The 15,925-nt window shown below is 34.9% G+C and overlaps 1 protein-coding gene across 1 annotated transcript in view; it reads right to left on the bottom strand.

The window, feature by feature from the left end:
- Nucleotides 1-15,925, bottom strand: part of Hdgfl3 (HDGF like 3) — a 45,585-nt gene that overhangs the window by 5,878 nt on the left and 23,782 nt on the right. The window contains 1 exon segment of the mRNA XM_053743346.1: nucleotides 2,853-2,929. Coding sequence (XP_053599321.1) covers nucleotides 2,853-2,929 — 77 coding nt within the window.

Genomic DNA, 15,925 nt, shown 5'->3' with positions numbered 1-15,925 from the left:
TCAAGTACAAAGGCTCAAAAGTGGGAGAAGGCTTAGTGTAGCTGAGAAACCTAAGAGGCTAATGTGAAAAAGAAGGTGGAGTGAAATGAGTGAAGACCAATGCACCGAGGTCAGAGAGGTAAGGACAGAATATGTACAGCCCTGGAGGCCCCTATAAAGGCATTCAGTGAGTTAGGAAGCCAAGTCATTAAAGGTTAGATAAGTGACATTTTTTTCTTCTTTTTCCTTTTGTGGTTCTGAGGATGGAACTCACGAGGGTCTTATCACTGAGCCTTTTAAATTTTTTATTGGTTGTTGAGGTGGTATTGAATTTGTGATCCTCCTGTCTGAGACTCCCAAGTAGCTGGATTACAGTTATGTGCCACTGCATCTAGCCAATTTATGTTCTAATATCATCACTTTTTCTGCTGTGCTAGAAGCAGACTGAAGGGTTAAGTACTAGGGTAGAAGAAGGAGACTAAATTAGAAGGCTATTCTTGGTAATGATGATGACTAGGACCAAGATATAAGTAGTAAAGTTGGTAAGAAATGGCCAGATCCTGAATTCATTCAAGAAAGACCCAAGATAATTTGTTGATGAGCTGGATAAGGCATGTGAGAGAAAGGACAGATCTGAGGATATTGCCAAGGTTTTAGAAGAGAAATAAAGAGAATGGGGTTAACATTTATTAAAATGTAAATATTTTTTGGAGGATAAGATTTGGGGGTGAATAAATGTTGAGTTTGGTATTCTGGTTAGACATCCAAGGACAGATGTGATGTCAAGAAGACAGCTGGATGATTCTGCAGTTCAGGGGAAAGGTCTGAGCTGGGGATAGAAATTCAGAAATTATCAGCAAAGAAATAACATTGAAAGTTTTCAGACAATGGGTTAACAACTTACTGTTGATTTTTGTAAATTTCATTTTGTGACTGGGTCTTAGAAATGATCTTTCACATTGTCATCTGATCAAAAACTTCAAATTGATAAGGAGAAAGCTTTCTGGACCCCAGGGCTTAGGGCTCTTAAGAAGCACTAAATCTTTCCTAACTGTTCACTTAATTTCTCAGTCAGCATGATTCTGAGTCATTGAACTCAGATAGTTTATATTGGGTATTTTACCAAAAACACGTTCAAGTCTTACTTGACAAACTAAACATGAACATGAGAAAGAAATGAACTTTGCATATGGCCACTTCACTTTCAGAGAATTTGTCATTGCATTATTACTCTGGCTTTTGGCCTTCTCCAACTGTTGACTCTATGCATGGGGAATGACTGTAGACCAAGCTGCCTAATGTTCATATCAGCTACAGGTGCTAGCCAGAGCTATCTCTTACTTAACAATGCCACAGGAGTCAGGGCTAATGGTTGTTATTTTTTTGATGAGTTAATTTCTGGCCTTCCTTTTATTTTTACCTTTTCCCCTTAATCCACCTTTGTTTTATGAGATGCAAATCTTCTATACCAAGAACAGGAAGCTTTCTTTTATGAATAAATAAGATGTCATACTATCATTCCCCAGAATGATTTTGACCACCTGGCCATGTTAGCTGTTACCACAAGAGGAACCTGAATGAAGTATTCTAAACAGTTCTTATTTTGATAGTATAAACCCTGGTTTTTTCCCAGTTTATAGATAATTTCACAACCAACTTACATATCAATTGGTAAACTTTGTTGTATGTTATAAATATTAAAGCGTAGGGAGAATACAAAATTCTTGAAAAGCCATGTGATTAATTAAGATGAGATTTTTTTCCTCGCTAAGACCTTCTTAAAATCCTCTAGGGGCTGGGGAGATAGCTCAGTCAGTAGAGTGTTGCCTTGCAAGCACAAGGTCCTGGGTTCGACCCCCAGCACCGCAAAAAAAAAAAAAAAAAAAAAAAAAAAAAAAAAATCATCTAGACTGAAACTACTAAGGTTTTGTTACATGGAGTAGAATTTGGATTTCCAGTCACCTACCTGCTGGGCATTAGAACAGATTCAAAGCCATGTTCTTGGGAAAATTCCGACCCTACCTGGGGAATGCTTGGCTGAACTGAACACAGCCTTTTATTAAATTCCTCATCTTTCACAAACGTTCCCCCTCATTTATTTCATTTAGTTAATGTTAATTGGTTCCACAGCTACCACAGGCCAAACAATGTGCTAAGCACTGTATATGTAGGGTAAGCAAACTGACATGATCTTTGCCTTCACAGAGAGGGTGAATATTAGTACCTATCAAGGCAAGTATATCCTCAAGCTCAGGGATACACAATACTTACAAACAGTTCAATAGAAACAATGTTATGGCAGATTTTTGCAATTCATTCTCCTTCAGATATTTTAAAATCTGCCTCTGGATGATCAAACCAGGAAAAAAAAAAACAACTCATATGGATTATATTATGCTGATTCTTGGTAGAACTGTTTTTACTAAGTGAGTCTTAGAATGAGGCCACTGACTTACATTAGGACACTACAAAAGAGAGGTCTATGCAATCCTTCACACTGTTATATTCATCAGTCACATGCCAGATGGCAAGCTCAGCAGGGACATTTTTATTTCCAGTGCCTTACAGAACCCCTTGAAAATACATATTTACTAATGGAAGGAAAGAAAACACACAATGTTAGTAAATGGTTGCTCTGGGTACATACAGTAGAAATGTGATGAATTGTTTTATTAAATCCTACCCTGTCCCAGAAATACAACCATCACTTGGAGACAAGTTATCGTAAAGAAAAAACAAAATTTTCACCTTAAGAAACGAACATTATTAAGCCTGATAACTTAAATAAATGACTTAATAAAATATACAATGTTATAGGTCACTTATAAGCAATGTAATCTAGCAGACCTTAAAACTTTATTTTGTTGACTTACGTTTCATGAGTGCCAAAAAAGAAGATAGGATATTTGTTTGCTGGAGGTTTCACAGCTCCCTCTGGAAGTTCATCAATCTATTAAAGATAAATTTAGTTATTAAGTAGTTACCATAAACATAATACTAAACATTGTCTTGATAATTTATTGCTAATTTTGAAATATAATTAATCAAAATCCCAAGTTTTTTTTTAAAACTTTACAAAATGATTCTAAAGGTCATTATTTGGCCCACCACATGGAAGTTAAAACAGTAAATTGATTATAAACATTATGATAATTCATATGCAGAAGCCAAAACTACTAAATTTCTTTAACCGAATAAATTACTCCTGGGACCTCTGTACTAGTGAAATAATTAAAAATAACATCAAAAAAGAAACAAAAAGATGTATCTATCTGGAGTCAGTGATATGTATATATATTACATGTACTATGTTATGTGTGTGTGTGTGTGTGTGTGTGTATAACATAATGTTGCAGACAGGAGAATTATAGAAAAATTAACCTGATGAAATATTATGTAATATTAAAAGACATTATCTCATGTCTGAACTACTATAATCCTCTCTTCCCAACCCTTTAAGATAGAATTAGCTTTTAAAATGCACATTTGATGTTACTTGTTTCAGTCTTTCTATGCTTTTATTGCTTACAGCATTCCTAACTATATATGTGAATCACTTCTCGAGCTTTAAAAATAAAAGGTATGTTGGCCTTTCCCTAGACCTACCAGTGGGGCTGAGAAACCTTAGATAGGACGGAGTCTAAACTCCTTAGAATATTATATAGTTACACATATATTATTACTTAAATGTTTCAAAAATGGTCTTTGATCAGTCTAAAGTCATACCACCTCTTCTTTCACCATGTCATGAGTCAGCAATATGCAAATACCATTATATATATATATATATATATTTTTTTTTTTTTTGCGATGCGAGGATTGAACCCAGGGTTATTATCCTCAGCCCCAGAATATGTTTATAAGTGTACAATTTTCTTTCATAGCCTTCTCTGATAGTTGACCTTCTCATCTTTCAGTGACATGCACTGTTCAATTATAAAATGAGTATTTGTTCACAAAAAGAAAATAAGCGACAAGAAATAGCTAGCACATTTCTTTGAGACTTCTTTAAAAAGGAGAGGCCCCAGGGAATGTTTTCCAGTTTAATGAGACTTCCCTTTACACCTCCAATTCTAAAACTCCCAGCACTGAAATTCTGAAGGTCCAGATTATGAAATTCTGAATGTAGGAGCCATGTCTAATAAAAGTTCTGTCTCTAATCCCAGCGACTCAGGAGGCTGAGGTAGGAGAATTATAAGTTCAACACCAGTCACAGCAAATTAGTGAGGCCCTAAGCAACTTAGTGAGACCCTGTCTCAAAATAAAAATGGGCTGGGGATATAGTTCAGTGGTAAAGCGCCTCTTGGTTCAACCCCCAGTACCCAAAAAACCAAAATGAAACAAACAAACAAAAAAGTATCCCTAATTCTATAGTTTAGATATGGTTTAAGCATGTCCCCTCAACATTTCATGCCTTGGAAGCTTGGTCTCCAGGGTGATGATGTGAAGAGGTGGCAGGATCTTTAAGAGGTGGGCCTAGTGGGAGGTGGTTAGGTCATCAGAGGCATGTCCTTGGAAGGAATTAAGGTAGTTCTCATGGGGCTCATTAGTTCTTGCAAGAGTGAATAGTTAAATATAAAAGCCCAGAGCCCGAATTTCTTTCTGGTTTCACATCTACCATGTGGATCACTTCCTCTTGCACATTCCCACCATTATGATACCAACTACTATGATGAGATGTAGCCAGAGGAGCCCTGCCAGAACTGGCACCACACTGTCTGGCTTCCAAAATTGTGAGTTAAATAAATCTTTTAGCTTTACAAATTACCCACCCTTAGGGTGTTTATTAGTCTTAGAAAAATGACTCATATATCAACCATCTAGCATAATTTCCTACGCATAACATTCTCAATTAATCTTTGCTTCATAATGATTGCTTTTAAAATTTCACTTATTTAAAAAGTGATAGGTTGGAAAGAGTTTTATGACATAATGTTAAGGAAAAAAATGAATACACACTTATATACATATTTTTACAGGCAGAGACTGAACAGGATGTGAAAAATAAAAATACAAGTGTGAAGTTAGGGTTATTAAGGGTAGAACATTTTTATCTCTTAAATTTTCTTTTTGTTGACACAGTTATAATTTGCAGGAAAACAAATTATATCAGAAGGTTACAATGACCATTCTGTAAATGCAAACTTCTGGTATTTCCTGTTGTTAGTTAATAACACCCTTTAAAGATAAAGATACAGATCACTTCAAAATGAAGAATTTTTGCTTCAAATATTTCTGATAATTTAAATTGTGAGCAGAATATCTGCTCCTGACTATGATGTAAACCGTAACAACTAGCCTTCTGGCTATAAACAACCTTAGAACTAGTCAAAATATATGAACTAAGTGTTTTCAGACTTTGGACAACAGGTGGCACAAGACTATAATTCCCAGAAAGGGTAAACTCCAAAGGGGAGGCTCATGATTACCCAGATTATTGCCTCAGGATGATTTCTACACTGTGGCACAGTGAGCTAGATTCTTTTTTTTTTTTTTTTCCCCGTAACACCCTTTTTAAAACTTATTTTATGTAGTGCTAAGAATTGAAACCCAGTGCCTCAAATGTGCTTAGGCAAGTGCTTCACCACTGAGCCTCAACCCCCAGCCCCCAGTGAGCTAGACTCTAAGCAGAGTTGATAAGAGCTGAAGAAGCAAATTCAGAGATTGGTGTAGCTGAACTGACTAAACTCCATAGACTGGGCTCTGGAAGGGATGAAGTTGTGCACTTAGGCATCCCAGAAGTCTATGTGGGGAGTCCTTGTGGGTTTTTGACCACAGACTGGGCATATTTATGAAGATGCATACCAAAGAATACTTGCCATGGGAATTAGAATAGAGGGTATTACAAATCAATTAGTTTCAGAGGGCTTTCAAAGTCCAGCTAGAGTGGAGAAATTTTTTAATCAACTCTTTAAGACCTCAGGCATCTAGCTGAGACACCAGTTATGTTTGCCTTAAGAGTAAGGTACAGATAGAGCCCTACTCCACATCTGTCTTACAATGTCTAATATGAGGCTTTGATGAGAGGTTGAGTTTCTAACAGTTATCTGAGCTTGGGAAATACCTTGGGCTTTCCACAGATAGTTCTCTGAAGAAGTATAAAACGAATGTGGGAAGAGGTAACTTGGATCATGGTTTTTGACTACCTCTGGACTGTGGTTGTGCTGCTCTGGGAACCTTCTGTGCCAAGGTGCAGGAAAAGATTGCCCAGTTGCTATGGTGAAGCCCTGCCTGTGGGAAGTTCTGTGCAAAGCACAGAACTATCAATCTTAGCCCTGAGTTCAGACACCATTGTCAGGGATAGAGAATTATGAGGGAAACTAGATAATTATTAATTGCTTGCAAGAGCTTTGACCTTCAAGTCTGCCTGCTTTAAAGAACTTTTCCACAGAAATCCCTGTTGATTGCTAAAACCTATATAATAAGCGTGCTGAGCTAGCTCTGGGTCACTGTTCCTCCATCAGAGGATGGTGTCCCACAGGTCCCTGCTTTCTCTAAGTGTTTGTTTGTCTTCTTAATCCCCCATCACCTTTGCCAGTTTCTAAGGTTTGGCTTACAGGTTGTGGCAACCAAGTTATTCAAATTTAAGGTGATCAAAAAATGTCAGAAAACTATTTTAAAAATCCAGTATTACACAACTGATAAGCAACCATGTTCAATACAAAAACAGAAATTACTAGACTGAAAAAAGAGGAAAAGGTGATATAATTAAGAGAATAAGCAGTCTAGAGCAAACTTATATGACAGATGTTGATTTAGGAGATGAAGACCTGAAAGCAAGCTCTATGTGACCTTAATGAGTGGATATGTAGGGAACCTGAAGCAGACAAATAAAAACAATAAAAAGAACTACATGGAAAGTATAGAACTGAAAGTATAATAACTGAAGTAAAAAATGCACAGTGGGCTTGATGGCAGAAGAATGAGTCGGTGAATCTGAATATAACAGAAATTATCCAAACTGAAGACCACAGAGTAAATACATTGATAAAATTTAAAGAAAGCCTCAAGAACTTTTTGGACACTATCAAATAATCGAACATATGAGAATGAGAATGAGGCAGAAAACATCTCTGAATAAATAATGGCCTGAGATCCTCCAATTTTTTTTTTTGGTAGTGAGGCTGAACTTAGGGGTGCTTAACCACTGAACCAGACCGTTTTAATATTTTATTTAGAGATGTGTTCTCACTGAGTTGCTAAGTGCCTTCCTAAGTTGCTAGGCTGGCTTTGAACTCGCAATATTCCTGCCTCAACCTTCTGAGCCACTGGGATTATAGGCATGAGCCACTGTGCCCAGCTAGAAATCTTCCAAGTTTGGTGAAAAAATATGGGCTTTCAGACCAAAGAAAATCAGTAAATTCCAAGTAGATTAACTGCCAAGAAAAACCAGAACTAGGTGCATCCTAATCACATCGCCTGAATGAAAACCAAAAAGATTGAAAAAAAAATTGTGAAGTGGCTAGGACAAAAAAAGAAAATTAAGCAAGAGAAAAGAAGTAATGGTGAAAAATTTTCCAGATTACTTATCAAAATAGAGAAGACTAAAAGGAAATGGCTACTTAAATTGTTGTAGAAAAAAATTCTTCTTCAACCCAGAACTCTGTACCAATTAGCTACATTTTATAAAAATGACCATGAGGTTAATGGCATTTTCAGGTAAACAAAGGCTGAAAGATTTGTTAGAAGGAGACCTGCACCACAAGAAACACTTTTCACATTAAGGGTAAAAGATACTATAAGGAAACTTCCATCTACAGGATGTAAGAGAGAATCTGTAATAATAAGTAGGTAAACTATTAGGCTTGTTCTTATTTCCTGAAAAGACAACTGACTGTTGAAAGTCAAAATAATAAAGGATAAAGTAAAAAGGATATATATGCATAGAAGATGAGAGGGTGAGCAAATGAAATTATAGTGTTGTAGGGTTCATGTTGCCCTTATTCCAATTTGGGTTCTTAGAACAAATAACAAATTGGGTAATTTAAAAATAATAAAAAAAAAATTTAATCACAGTTCTGGAGGCCTGGAAGTCCAAGATTAGATGCCAGCATTTTGGCTTCGGGTGAAGGTCCTCTTCTGGTTTGCAGACTGCCAACTTTTTTGTTTTGTCCTCACTTGGTAGAAGAGGCAAACCTCTGTCACCTCTTTTCTAATCCCATTTGGGAAGATCCATTTTCATGACCATACTTACCTCCTAAAAGCCCCATTTTCTTAATGTCATTGCAATGGGATTAAGGTTCCACACTGAATTTTGGGGTGCAACACATTCAGATCATAGACAACTGTGAAGTTGGAAATGCACAGGTAGGAAGCAAAAGGGGAAGCATACAAGTACTAGGCTGTGAAAGTATAAATGAGCAAAATAGTGTATCTAAATAGATAATGACATATTTAAGACATATACTGTTAACTCTTAAGCAACTACCAGAATATAATCAAAGGAGCTATAGCAATCACTCAATCTACATACACATACATATAATATATATAATATATATTATATATATCTATAATCTGATTATGTATCAAAAGATACTGGTATTAAAACTGAACATAAATATTTGGTTCAGGATGGCTAAGCAAATCATTCTTAAAACTGTTAAAGTCTACTAGGGAGTGATATTGGCTAAATTATAGTTACATTGGCTGCATGCATCAAAATGTGAAAATTCCATCATATGTACAACTATCATGCACCAATAAAAAAGTGGAAAGAAAAAAAAATGCTGAAGTCTTACCTAAAATAATAACCAAGATTATGTAACCCTTTCTATAATAAACTACTTTAAAGATTCATTAAGTTAGAGCAAACTCTCACCAATTTACAATCAGTTAAAATAAATACAAGTATTATATGAAGAATTTAAAAAGCAACCAGTATTACTATAGGCACTAAATAAGTATATTTTCTATACATAACAACACAAAGTTAATGTGAATTAAATAAAGTTAAAAAGTGTTACCAAAACGTTTGGTTGCTTTCAAGTATTTGTTAGAGGATGGTTGAATAAATGTATAAAGTAAAATGTTCATATCTTCTTATCCCCAAATCTTCCATTGACTTTGTCTCCATATTAAACTATCTTTCTTATTATACAAATTTCCTAAGAAAATAAGTATAGAGATATGATGGTTTCTACTTTACCTCCCATTTTCTTCTCATCCAAGGCATCTACTCTATTACCACCACCACTATACAAAAGTCATTTCTCAACAGTCACCAATAATGTTCTCCTTCCCAGTCCCTATTCCTTTCCCTTCTTATAGCCCTACTATGTTTTTGATGTGGCCAAAATTTAGGTGCTGACATTGGGATAGAATTAAGAGGTGATTAGGCCATTAGAACTTCTCCAGAGTGTAAGGGCTAGGTGTCCTTATAAAGGAGTTTGATGGAGGGAGTTGGTTCTCTCTTGTCCTATTATTCCTGCCATGAGAGGATGCAGAAAAAAGGCTCACTAGATGCTGGTGCCTTGATATTGGACTTCGTGACACCCCAACTATGAGGAGAATAATTTCTGATCTTCATAAATTACCAAGACTCAGGTATTTTGCTATAGCAGCACAATCAGATTAAGATACGCCCTTATTATTCTCAAAAACCTCCTCATTAATATTCTTCCTTCTTTGGTCTCTACAGTAGTACTCTACTGTTCTCTTCTTTCCTAACTACTTTCACCAGTCTGTTTCTTTGTCCTCCTCCTACTCTCCCGATAATTTTGGATGTTTCTCTAGGTCTTATTCCAAGATTTTTATCCCCTCTTGAACTCTTTTCTAAGAAATCCCATTTATTTAAATAATTTCAATTTTTGCCATTACTATGATGATCTCACAAATCTGCCATTTGCAACCCTAACCTTTCCTGTTGAACTCTAGGCATGAAATTTCAAATGTGTAGTTAACCTTGTCCACTTACAGGTTCTATAAGCAGCTTAAAACCCCAGGAAAGGATCCATAGGAAAAGAGACACACTTGTAGTTAAGAGTAAGGAAAAGGGTCTGGTACCATTCTCTTGAAGAAGTCTGTAGGCCCTCTTAACTAACACATAGTAACAGCTTATGGATTACTGTGCCGTCACAATTCACCTTTGAATAGAATGAACCATGTGTCCAGAGCAAGATGCTCTGGCATACTGAGAAAAGAGTGGGCCTTGAGTCTAGAAATTGTAATTAAGTCTTGCTTTTGATTTAAATTCACATAACCTCTTGGGGCCTTCACATTCACATCTGTAAATGAGATGATTGGCTAGGTAACCTCGAGATTCCCTTCAAGTCCTGAAATTCCATGGGTTGGCTAAAATGGAACTAATTTCCTCTTAATCTGTTTTTGTTTCCTACTTTAATTATTGGTACACTCTACTCCCAAGAAAGTTTCACATTCAGTGAACAACTTACTGTTACCTACTGTAGAAATTCTGTAAAAACCTTGTATGTGTAACATTAAACACCGTGCCACAAAAACAACTTGAAATGAGTATGACAATATATAAAATCTAGAAATTGCGCAAAAAAAAAAATTACCATCATAAGTATTTTAAAAATGTATAGTTCAGTATATTTTAATTGTTATAAAACAGATCTTCAGAACATGAATATTTTAAATTGACAAAACGGAACTTAAAATGGAAATGCATATAGTTCTGTACATGGTAGGCCCTGACTGAATACTAGTTGCCTAAAACACCACCACATCACGTACCTTTTAAAAAACAACAAAAAAACTTAAAATTTTTAAGGAGAAACAATTTCTGGTTAAATTCTCTTTTTGCTATAATTGTTTTATAACTAGTATCTACAGCAGAGTTTGCAACTGGTGTTCTCAAGCCATTTCTGGCCTGAAGATATGTTTATTTGGCTCACACATTGTTTTTTAAACAAAACAGAATTAGTTAACCAACCACTTAAAAACTAGAAGATTCATATTGAAATCCAGATCAATAGCTTCTGTGAAAAAAGCATGAAGATGAGAAAACCCAGCAACACAAGCTGGCCTTCTGACACAGTAACAATTAGCTCTACCATCAGCATCCTGTTGTAGAACCATCTTCAGATAGAGTACCTGTTCTCAAGTTTGTTCCTACCACTCTCTGTAATGTTGTAAATGCCTTCTTTTCTTACTCCTACTGCTTGCCTGGCCTCTTTGAATATTTGAGTTTGTACTCTTGCCAATAAATAATATAAAAAAATAAGACAACGGTCTTAGCATTATGCTGGATCCCTCATAAGTAAATTAATTAATGTTTGGACATTGGGGTTGGGTTGTAGCTAGCTCAGTGGTAGAGTGCTTGCCTAGCACATATGAGGCATTGGGTTTGGCTAAGGAGCACCACATAAAATAAAGAAAGGTATTGTATCCACCTACAACTTAAAATTTTTTAAAAAAATGTTTGGACATGCATCCACTTTATATTTTTATGAGTCTGTCAGCCTGGCATTTTTTTTTTTGGGGGGTTCTGGGATTGAACTCAGGGGCACAGGGCACTCAACCACTGAGCCACATCCCTAGCCCTATTTTGTATTTTATTTAGAGACAGGGTCTCACTGAGTTGCTTAGTGCCTCGCCATTGCTGAGGCTGGCTTTGAACTCAAGATCTTCCTACCTCATTGAGATGCAGGGATTATAGGCGTGCACCACCAAGTGCAGCATGAGTCTGGCTTTAACTTACTTGAAAATATCTGACAAGTTTGGAAGTACACCACTATGTTTCAAGTAGATACATTTTCCTAAGCCAATTAAAGGTACTCCAAAGTGAACACCCAGCGGCAAAAGAACTTTTACCTTTATTGAGCTTTTGTTTTCTACTGTTTCTATTTTCCTGATATAGTATTTTTATTTTTGTTTTAGGTTCATAGCTATATTTGGTTTGGTTCTCATTCTGGTTCTGAACTGTTAATAAATTATTCCAACAATGGGGACCTATTCTTTGTTGGGTTGTGACATGACAGAGTCTGATACATTAGTCTTCTAGTTTGTAGAGGAATATGTCTTGCTTCTCCTGGAAGAAGAGTCCTTTGAAATCTAGATTGATATGTGCATCCTGCTGTAGAACCTGACATTATTCTATGTGACTGTATTTGAGAAGGTCTTTACCCTTGTCTGAGTGTGAAATATCTTCCTACTTCTAGAAAGGATATTATAAAGGACCTCTGGGATGGGCTGTAGCTCAGCTGGTGGAGTGCTTGCCTTGCATGTGAGAGGCACTGGGGTTGATCCTCAGCACCACATAAATAAATAAAATAGAGGTATTGTGTTCATCTGCAACTAAATTTTTTTTTAAAGGAGCTCTGTTTTTATTGGTTTGTAGATACTAACAGGATTTACAAAAATCGATATAAAGGAATATAATCCGTCAGGATATAAAAACTGAATTTTGAATACTTTAAATGTGGTTGAGTTTTTTGTTGTTTGTTGGTTGGATTGCTCTGCTCACTAGAGAGACACTCAGGAGGTATCAGTTAGAAACTAAGGCCATCATGCCCCTTAGAGTTTGCCAATCTGCAGTCCAAGGACTGAGGCCTAGAGGGATGCGCTTCATCTTCTTCAGAAAATCTAGTCTGTTTCATCCCTGAACATTCTCTGTCAGTGTCACTGGGGACTCATTAGAAATGTCATTCTCAGTCTAGCTCAAGATCTATTGACTCAGGCCACTGTTGAGGGTTAGGGCCCCAAGTCCATGTTTTAAGAAAACTTCAGATGATTTTAAGGAATATTTTAAGACATTTCAAGCTCTGGCTGTGGTTCTTATGGATGGTTGCCTGTATTTCTTGGTGATTAACATTAGACTCCTTTAAATTTGTAGGATTTTATACTGAGACTGCAAAATGCATCAGTGCAAGCGGTTTTCTAATACTTAAAAAAATTTACAAAGTGTCAAAACTTTTTTTTAAATTAAAGGAACACTATATTATACTAATATGAAGGTCTTTAGGGAAACATACCCTCAAGGCTAGGGATGTAGCTCAGTGATGGAATACTTGCCTACAATGAGCAAGGCCCTGGGTTCAATTCCCAATACAATGAAAAGAAAAAAAAAAATGTTTTAATAAAAACTGATAATCACAAGCATTTCTATAAAAGAAAATTCAAGTACTAAAAGTCAATTCTTGAACAAATCAGATTTTTGATAATTTTGGTCTAAAACCAGCTTGTCTTTGGATTTGATCATTGTGGAGTACAATATAAAAAATTGTTCAGTTTTTAAAATAAGATTTGTTTTCTTGTGAAGACACTAATTACATTTGAATCTCTTAAATATCTTATACTGTTGATAGTACTTCAAAATAATGTTTAGGGTTAAGGCAAGTAAACCTGAATTCAATTCTGACAACATTTTTGTTACCAACAATAATTATATTTCTGTGGTATATTATTAAACATAATTTCCAATATTGCTCGTTAATGTTAAGCTCCTGTTTTGATGCTAAATTTAGTTAATTATTAGTAATCTTTGCATATTAATTAATTTGAAGTATGAATACTGAAATGCTGGTTACCAAGAGTAGTTTAATACATATTTTTTATTTTAATTTTTGTTATATAGTAGCTACTTTGCCATTTAAGAAAGTATAGAAAAAGATGTTATTACATGATGGAAATTTCTCAATTATTAAACATTTTGTGAAACGGAAGCTATTTTGGGGTAAGCTATAATTAATATGAAGATTAAGACAATACTAAAAACAACAGTGGCATAAAGTACCACATATGCAAAGTGTTTTATCAATGAGAAAAAGGTTAGTTTTGTCTTTAAAGTATTTGGGTTTTTCCAAAATGTAAAAGAGGATGATAAAGGACAAAACTCAGATGAACACTGAAAATTATGGGTTTGTGGAAAGGGAAATTTACTTGCTTTGTACTATAAAACTGCATAGTCTGGAAATATGCAATGAAATCTTAAAAATTTGCCAGAGCTGCCTAAATTTTGAAAGATTTTTAAAAATAAGATAAAAAAGGAAAATTTTTGAATCCATTAACGTCAAATATGAGCATAAAATTAGAATTTGATTTACTATGTTAAAATAATAAAATAACCAGTTTGGCTATAAAAGTTTATGAGTTATGGTAAACAGATGGGGAAAGGGAGCAAACTTGTAATTTTTGTTATAAATATGAACTCAGATAAAGACAAGTCTGTACAAGTCAAATAGTGTAGGAGAAGCAGGGGAAAAGCATACTATGGAAAAAATGAAAGGTGGACAAGAGAAAAGGGAAAGAATATTTTTTAAAGTAAGTATATTTAGTTTAAATATTAATATAATATTTGAAAAGAACGATGTTGAAAGAACTGCAAACATGATGCTATGGAAACACCTTTCAATGTGGCATTTTGCAAAAATGTCTGGAATATCAGTCCCTAGTTGTCGTCAGTATACAAAAACCATCATCTATTAGTTTAAATTTCATAAGGACATTTTTTCATTTGATGAGACCTTGAAAAACACTGACATCTTTATCTTTAAAAGATTATAGTTTTGAGAGGTCATGATATACTCAGAACTCAGTGCTTTTAACTCCTAGCAGACTTTATATAGGAGATAGGCCAGATGATTTACAGTCTCTCATTAGTATGTTACATGGCTACCAGTGCCCAGTTTTCTGGGCATTTTTCCTGGTGTTTTGTTATTGATCTGTAAAAGCTCATTTTGTTTATTTATATATATATATATATATATAGTTGTCCTTTGGTATCCATGGGGGGGTTGGTTCTAGGACCCTACTTTGATACCAAAATCTGTGGATGATCATGTCCTTTACATAAAATGATTTGGCAGTTGTATATAACCTACATACATTCTTCCCATATACTTTAAATCATCTCTAGGTTACTTATTATACCTAATACAAGGTAAATGCATATAGTTCTTACACCGTATTGTTTGAGGAATAATATTTGGTATAGATGCAATTATTTTTCTGAATATTTCTGGTTAAACTAGAGGATGCAGAACCCACGGACACAGAAGGATGTACATATGCATGTATGTATGTACACACACACATACACACACACACCAGACCATGCATTTCTTAACATGTTCTGAAAAAAGCATCTTTTGGTAATTTCATCTTTATTCCAGTATCATAGACTATACTTAAACAGACCTAGATGGTATAATCTACTACATGCCTACACTACAAGGTGTGTGTGTATGGCATAACCTAATGCTTCTAGGGCCATGATAAATAAAACAATAGATTAAATCAAGCATGAGAGAGAAATGATACCATCAAGAGATGTGCTAAACATGAAATGTAGAAGGCTGCTGCTGGTGTAACAGCATACTGTTTAATAGTACACTTCTTTTTATAAGTAGAACACTCTAATGATAAAATTATAATACATAAACCAGTAACTTGTTTGTTATCAAATATTATGTACTATACATAATACTATGTGTTATACTTCTATACAACTGGCATCATCACAAACACATAATGCATTATGCCATAGTATCACTAGGTAACAGGAATTTTTTAGCTGTCTTATAATCATATGAGACCATCATCATATGTGTGGCCAGTTGTTAACTAAAACATCTTATGGCATATGATGGGTGCCTTCTCTATATACATACTTACATAAAATAGACACCAGCCCCTTTTCTATTATATTACAAATGTTTTTCAAAATTTATCATTTCATGACTTTTGTTATATTTACTTTTGCTAGCAAAAATTATTTTTTATGTATATTTTTCCTTTACGACTATGGGTTTGTACCTTGCTTAAAAGGCCCTTCCTATTTTAAGATTACCAAAAGAATTCTCCTGTATCTACCCTAGCAATATTTTTTTGGTTTTGATGAATTATTTTCTTAACCTAGAAATATGCCTAATGTCAGGTATAGAAAATGGACACTCACATAAAAAATTACTGGTAATATAAATTGCTACAAATATTTAAGAAGTTGATATGACTGTTTATATATAAAACTTAAAACATACCA

The sequence above is a fragment of the Sciurus carolinensis genome, chromosome 2 (assembly GCF_902686445.1).
Source record: "Sciurus carolinensis chromosome 2, mSciCar1.2, whole genome shotgun sequence".
Lineage (NCBI taxonomy): Eukaryota > Metazoa > Chordata > Mammalia > Rodentia > Sciuridae > Sciurus > Sciurus carolinensis.
The sequence above is the reverse complement of the archived record's forward strand: the minus strand, read 5'-3'. Positions and strand labels throughout refer to the sequence as shown.